The sequence below is a fragment of the Gymnoscopelus microlampas genome, assembly GCF_963454915.1.
Source record: "Gymnoscopelus microlampas genome assembly, chromosome: 21".
NCBI classification, from domain to species: domain Eukaryota; kingdom Metazoa; phylum Chordata; class Actinopteri; order Myctophiformes; family Myctophidae; genus Gymnoscopelus; species Gymnoscopelus microlampas.
The window spans coordinates 20,030,853-20,038,205 of record NC_139958.1 but is presented as its reverse complement, the minus strand read 5'-3'; the positions used below and the strand labels follow the sequence as shown (position 1 = coordinate 20,038,205).

Here is a 7,353-nt window from a genome sequence, read left to right as displayed (position 1 = left end):
AAAAATATGAATGGCAGAATCAAGATTTATGATTATTTGTTTTTGTGAGATTGCAATAAATAAATGTCTATACTCATCTATAGCCTACTTTGTAATTATTTTTGACCAGCGACTACCTTCTTTGGTTCAGATACAAAATGACGCTTCACATATTGTATTAATATGCTTCTTGTATCAGGATAGCTTAAGAAATTGGATTCAATTCGATCCCCAGTGAATTTTACTCCTTTTTGTATTAGTGTATTGCCACACAGACATCTGGGTAAAATGTGTTTATATTGGCATCTTATTGAATGTCCTATATGACTGAATATTTAACCCATTAAAATCTGTGTCATTTTAGATTTTTGTTTGTTGGCTATTCAAAAATGGCAGATATACAAGCTCACAACGCGTCACTTCGTGCTGCGCTGCTATTTTTGAACATCTTTAAATGTGAGAACTACTCAAGTACTTTTTGGTACTTTAAGTTTATTTTGATCCCAATACTCTTGTACATTTACTCAAGTGCATTTTGTAACAGAGTATATCTACATTGCCGTATTGATACATTCACTTAAGTAAAACATGTGAGTACTTCTTCCATCACTGAATAGAGGAAACTTGGAATGAAAGGCCGGGGGAAAACCAACGTATTTAACCGTTACTGTGACTTAATAAAACTGTGTGGCAAACTGTTCCACACTCAAATGAAGGGACTTTTTGATAATGTGTTGCAATCCGGATGAATGCAACCTTTTGGTAGATGTGGTGAGGATTAATACACTTTTAGAGAAGTTGAGATCGTATAATTACTGGGACATTTTTGCATTAGGGACATTCTACACACAGACCTGTGGACTGCACTTTTGCGGTAACTAACTTTCTTTCTTTTATGACTGCTACACAATTTATGGAGTTACTTTGCTATCTTAAATATAATCATATTTCTTCTCGTGTGTTGCTTAGCTAGTAACAATGAGTAATATTTTATTTCTCATCACATTTCTTACATAATCTAACATTGTTGCTCTTTTGTAGGGTTAAGGTAAATGATACTAACAATTGTACAGACAGATACTGTAGACCTTTTGCTCAGAGATTAGCCTACTTCTTATGTTGGTATAAATGCTGCATGCCGATACCTAGAATTTAACGACTTTTTCCTTTATTCTTGTCACAGAACATCACCTGAGCAGCCTTAAACTTGTGGATCAGCTGAAGATCGCTGATTGGCGATGGCCCGTCTCAACCTCCGCCAGTGGTTCAGCAGTCGGGTTCATTCCCCTGAGAATGAAAAGTTTGTGTCCGGTGACGAAACCTTCCCTGAGAAGACATCTGTCAAGGAAGTGCTTTGCCATCTTCTTCTTACATTGTATCCCTATTTTTTTGGATTGAAAAAAGTACATTAGTTTATTGCATTAATTTAACTGTGAGAGCGTACAAATGTAACCAAGAAACCTCCTATTTCCATATTTTTACTCTTTGTATTTCTTTCGTAATTTAACGCCCCTACTTGATCGTACTACAGCATCACACACAATTATCAAAAGTTGCAGATCTGCAAGCTCGAAACGCGGCACGAAGTGACGCGTTTCGAGCTTGTAGATCTGCTTCTTGTGCTATTTTTTTACTTTAATCCTGAAAAGTAACAGTTTTGGACATATGAGGTTTCCACCCGACAGAGACGAAATGCATTTGTATACTCAGAGTTATACATTGGTACATTAACACAGAGGTCTTTATGTGTGAGCAAGATGATTAATATTCCAAATTAAATAGTGTGGACTGTGAAACTTATCGTTGCTGTCGGGTCGAAACCTAAATCTCCATATTTAAACCTTTTACGTTTTTTCAATAATACCCCACTTCGTCATATTGCTGTGTTAAACAACAGTAGCAAAACTAGCCGATCTGCAAGCTCAAAACACGTCACGATCTGGCGCGTTTTGAGCTCGCAGATCTGCTAGTTTTTTAGACATATGAGCTAGGTTTCAGCACTACAGTACAGTATGTAGGTTTGAGTTCATACTAGTGTTACCCAAGTTCCGAGGTCATGTTCCTGAACAGTGTTCTATAGGATCTTTGTAGCGTGCGGAGCCATTCTTGTGACACTCCTGGTGAGGAGTTTAAACGGGGAGGAACAGCAGAAAAATCCTACCCAACAATTCTACCCACAACCACAACCACCACCATCACCAGCAACAACACCAAGTCGTAGACCCTGTAATGATCTGCTGAAGACGCTCAACACAACAGAGATTGAGAACCAGGTAGGGAGAACCATGGTAACACTTGCTATGCATTATAATCTGCTATATAGCAATGTACAATTGTAGTTATAAGAACTCATAAATATTCAATCATAACACATTATAACGTATTCTATAATGACTTATAAGGTCAAGTATAAATGCATTGTGATATGCATATAGCACTGTATAATTACAGTTCTAAGCACTCATAAGTACTCATAATGCAATCATAATACATTATAAGCCATTGTATAATGACCCTTTCTAAAGTATCATTGATGAGAATTAACATGGGACGCATAGAACGTTACTATGCATCCCATGTTAATTCTCATCAAGACATTATAATCATGTTATAATGCTTTTTAATCACCCCTATAATGCATTGCAATCACTGTTTAAATGCATTATACTGTCATTATAGGTCACTATAAGTGGTAATTTGTTTCTTTAAAAGATTATAGAGACAACTGTGTGAGAACTACTGATTTAGAAGGCATTTGTAGAATCGGGTCCTCAGGTCTTAATGGGTTAAAATAAGTTCCGTATTGCAGCTTTAAAGCGCCTGAAAATGAATGACTTTTGTGCAGCTCTTCCTTGGGAGGTGGATTCTCCAGGAAGCCTACTCTACTGACTCCATTGATAAGTATGCCTTGACCGAAGCCAAGAGCTCCTGGGCAGAGTTCTACAATGACGCCAACACGGGGACAATCAACCTTACCATGTCACACCTGCTGCTTCGGCCTGAGTGAGTGAAAACTATTATTAACTATTTATTCCAGTGATGCTCAACCTGTGGTGATTTTATCACCACAGGTTGTATCACAAGTGGGCTCTCCAAATCATTCGCAAAACACTATGATTTCAATGATAATATGACTTTCATGAATATGAATCTGCTATGAATTATACATTTTTGTATTAAAAAAAATGCTATTTCATGGTACTTTTTTCTCTAAAACCTTGAAAGAAATGTGCTTTCATTCTGATACCCATTCTGTAGGAGCTTAAAGTATACTATGTTAGTTCCATTGATCCAAGATGGAACACCATCAATTGATTGATCGTTAATATAAACGTGCTCTGAAAATGCACGCGGCCCAACCACCTGCCCACCCAACCTGATGGGTGGGCCGCAAATACTTTCATGATTTTCAAGTGGGCCCTGATCCGGAAAAGGTTGAGAACCACAGGTTTTATTTCACGTAAAGAGCAGTATTAAACATATTATTTGGCATAGAAAAAGATTTGCATACTAAGATGGAGTTGCTATTGACTCCATTATAGGAGAACTTTTTATGCTTTTTATTTTTTATCCTAAAAACATAGTCTACAGATATGCACAAACCTGATCAAAATAGATATTTGCACCATGGTAATTAATTACTGGACTCCAATATGTCAGCTAGTATATTCACTGCACATTAACTGACCCATGATGCTCAAATGGTACTGCTATTACATCATATGTGTGTTTATCTTGCAGAAATAAAACAATATGGTGTGTCTACCATCATTTCCATAACATGACCCTAAGAAACAATACACTCTACCTTAACTTACCTGGTAAGTTAATGGAAGCGTGTGTGTGTGTGTGAGAGAGAGGGAGAGGGAGAGGGAGAGAGATCTACAAGCTCACAATGCGTTGTGATGTGACGCATTGTGAGCTTGTAGATCTGCTCTTTAAAAGAAAACTTATAATGATGAGCATTTCTACATTGCATTGATACTTTTTTAAGTAAAAAATGCAAGTACTTTTTCCACCACTGAGCACACTTGTCTTGCTTGTGCAGAGTTCAACTCTTCATGCAAAATCCGGTTTCTGAAGGCCTGCAACGAATGCCTTGTGCTGACCGCAAAAGCTTTTGTTCCTAACTACCCACCTCTCGATTATCTTCTCGTATATGGTAAGCAGAAGTGTTCTGATGTGTTCAGTGTTTGCAGCGGTGGAAAGTAACTTAGTACCAAGTACTAAGTACAGTACTTAAGTACTGTGCTTAAGTATAATTTTGAGGTATTTGTACTTTACTTGAGTATTTCCAAATTTCCAATACTTTTTACTTCTACTCCAGTAGCTCTCAGATCCAAATATTGTACTTTTACTCCACTACATTTATTTGAAAACTCTAGTTACTAGTTACTGTAGATCTATCCTCTAAAAGGCAGTGTAGAGAATGTGAATGTATCACCAAATGTTTTTTTATCCACCTGTTTCCGTGGGAACTGACGCCCACGCTCCGCTGGAAACTTGTAGATAGTGAATTTTGTGATTGTTTTTTCTTCGTGAGGTTTAAAGGGACAACTGAATGAATACTACATCCAAGGAACCAGGGATCAAGCTGACTGTCTCAATTTCATAACACCACCACCATTCCACTACAAGGGAGATGGTAGATATCCTTTATTATTATTCACGTATTATAAACATACTTATAAAGCATTATAATCTGCTTATAATGCTGTATACAGTAATTACAGTTACATGTATAGACACCCATAAATACTTGATAACAATAATCATAACACATTATAAACTATTTTATAATTACATATAAAATCAAGAATGTATGTGTTATAATCTGCTTATACAGTAACACTGCATAATTACAGTTATAAACACTCATAATTACTCATTATGTTAATGTATAATGACTTGTAAGGTCAAGTATATAAGTACTGGTCACTATGAAGTTTACTTTTGACCAGGATCATGATCATTTTTTAATGCATTTGTCATTGTCAGTTGTCATTGTGGGCTTCAAGTAAAGTGAAAAAAGCATCAAATCTAATCAAGAACAACACACACAATGTTCTGCCTACACCTCCAGGAATGTCATTCTTTTTACTTCACTTAAACCACTAAATGACCTCTTATAGTGACTTATACTAACACTATAATGAGTTGTAACAATGATTATAATGCATTGTAAAGTATAATGTATTACATATATGACAATTATACACAAGAACATGACAAAGACAAAACAATATATTATTAAACTAACAATGTATTTGTTTGCATCGAAATAAGATAAGAAATAATTATTATCATCACCATCATAATCTCAGGAACAATTCACTATTTCTAATACTCTCCTTTGTATTTACCATTGCAGAGTTTTGTCCTGAAAACTGGAACATGTCTCATGAGAATTCAGTTAACCGTCTGTCCAGAGGGCCTGGATGCCCGTTCAGTCCAGGCCATAGATAAAAAGGTAAACTCCACATAAGTCACAAGCGACCAACTTCCGTGTTCAAAGCCACCTTTGCTGGAGGAAACGATGGTGGGCGCATAATGCAAATACATAACCAACACATTTTAAATGCCATCACAGAGGACCCATCGACTGATTACTTTGACATTTATTTCTATAATCCAGACATATCTTAGCTGATACGATTAAAACCTATCCCCTTTTACATCTTTGTTTAAATGTGGCCTGCTTTCTGTTTTATTATTTTTTATTTTATTCAAAAGTCCTTGTATATTGTGTATTTTGCTCTGTGTCTTGAATAGGTGTTTCTTATTAAGGATAGGTGTTTCACTTTTTTCTTACTTTTTACTGAATTGAAATGTTATTTTATAATGGGTTTCTTTTGCTTAATGTTTTATGTAAAGACAAATGTAATGTCCTTGTTGTTGAAATGTGCTGTACAGATAAACTTGTCTTGCCTTGCTTTGCACCTTGCTTTACTGAAATCAGTTGTATACTGGAACTAATTTTGGAGAAGAAAAAAAAGACGTATGGCAGAATCAAAATGTATGTTTATTAGTTTTTGTTAGATTGCAATAAATAAATGTCTTTACTCATCTATACTTTGTAATTATTTTTGACTAGCGAAGAACTTCTTTGGCTCAGATACAAAATGTGACTTCACATATTGTATTGCCATGCTTCTTGTGCAACAATCTGTCCACTGCCGAGAAATGTTTGGACCACCCGGGGGAGCGAGTGAGGAGGCGGATCTTATAAGGTTATGAGTCCCGCCCCCATATATGTTCAGCCCACTTATTTAGAGAAAAGCTGTTTTCATCAATGCATAATAAGGAATAAGGAATTTACATTTTAACACAATAGACAAACAATTTATAAGCATGCGCAGTGGGAGTACGGTAGGCCTATATTATAGCCTACATCGTTTATTTAATATTCTTCACTGTCGTCGTCTAATTCTTGCATGTTGACTCGATAGCACACTTGCATAGGATGTTATGATGAGCGAATTGCCTTCTGTTGGCCTATGAATAAACAAAATTGCCTTTGCGCTGAGGAAACATTTTGCTGAATTAATTGTGACCATAATGTGGCCACATATTTTACATAGTCACATAGACTTTATTTAATTCAACAATCTATGATGTACCAAGTTAAAAATACGTTATTTTGCTGCTAGTGGCCTACACTCGCGCGTCCAATGGGTATGCCTACAATACTTTGCCAGCCTGCAGCATGTCGTTGCATGTATATTATGTAGCTACTCCAGTTATCAACTATTAATTATCATTAGAGTTTGGGATTTCAATAATTGTGTCTTATCAGTACAGACAGTGCTTCCATCTTACATTGCAGGAGCAAAAGGGCCATTGTGGACAGGAAGAGATCTACCAGCTAAACTAGTTTTTTTGGGTGTCAACTTTAATAGTTGTGGTTTCTATTAAGGTGGGTTGATGAGAGTGTCTAAGGCATGCAGTGTCACAATAGTTTGATGCAAAGGCCTAACTTTGATCAGAGGAGGAGGTCCGATGGTGAGGCAAAATTGGGATGTCTGATTTAAAGTGATTAGCTATACTTTAGAAAACCTGAGACTGGGAAGTTACCTACTGTATGCTGGCAGGGCAGTCCTGAGACAGGCACTAAATGTGGCATGGTCCAAGTATATTCCATGTTTGGGATTTCAATAATTGGGTCTTATCAGTACAGACAGTGCTTCCATCTTACATTGCAGGAGCAAAAGGGCCACTTAGCTGCAAAGGTGAATGGGTGTGTGTATTATACTTCATATGGTTATTACTGTATATATAGACAGATGGCTTTTCAGAGGACAGTGTTACTTGTGGACAGGAGGTGACAGGAAGTTTTACCAGCTAAACTAGTTTTGTAGTTTGTCAACGTATAGA

The 7,353-nt window shown here is 36.5% G+C and overlaps 1 protein-coding gene across 1 annotated transcript; it reads left to right on the top strand.

Moving 5' to 3' along the window:
• Positions 1-826: 826 nt before the first annotated feature.
• LOC311037588 (uncharacterized protein) lies at positions 827-5,978 on the top strand. The gene is made up of 8 exons (XM_084046810.1): positions 827-853; positions 1,163-1,354; positions 2,060-2,252; positions 2,825-2,982; positions 3,721-3,800; positions 4,028-4,141; positions 4,523-4,624; positions 5,351-5,978. The coding sequence occupies exons 2-8, from the start codon at positions 1,218-1,220 to the stop codon at positions 5,443-5,445; spliced, it is 879 nt and encodes a 292-aa protein (XP_083902936.1). The 5' UTR covers positions 827-853; positions 1,163-1,217; the 3' UTR covers positions 5,446-5,978.
• Positions 5,979-7,353: the final 1,375 nt, after the last annotated feature.

Excerpts from the sequence above, each read along its gene's own strand:
- LOC311037588 (XM_084046810.1), top strand. The coding sequence starts at position 1,218 with ATGGCCCGTCTCAACCTCCGCCAGTGGTTCAGCAGTCGGGTTCATTCC. Across the intron at positions 2,253-2,824 it reads CAACAGAGATTGAGAACCAG|CTCTTCCTTGGGAGGTGGAT; the intron begins GTAGGGAGAACC and ends ACTTTTGTGCAG. Across the intron at positions 3,801-4,027 it reads ACTCTACCTTAACTTACCTG|AGTTCAACTCTTCATGCAAA; the intron begins GTAAGTTAATGG and ends TTGCTTGTGCAG.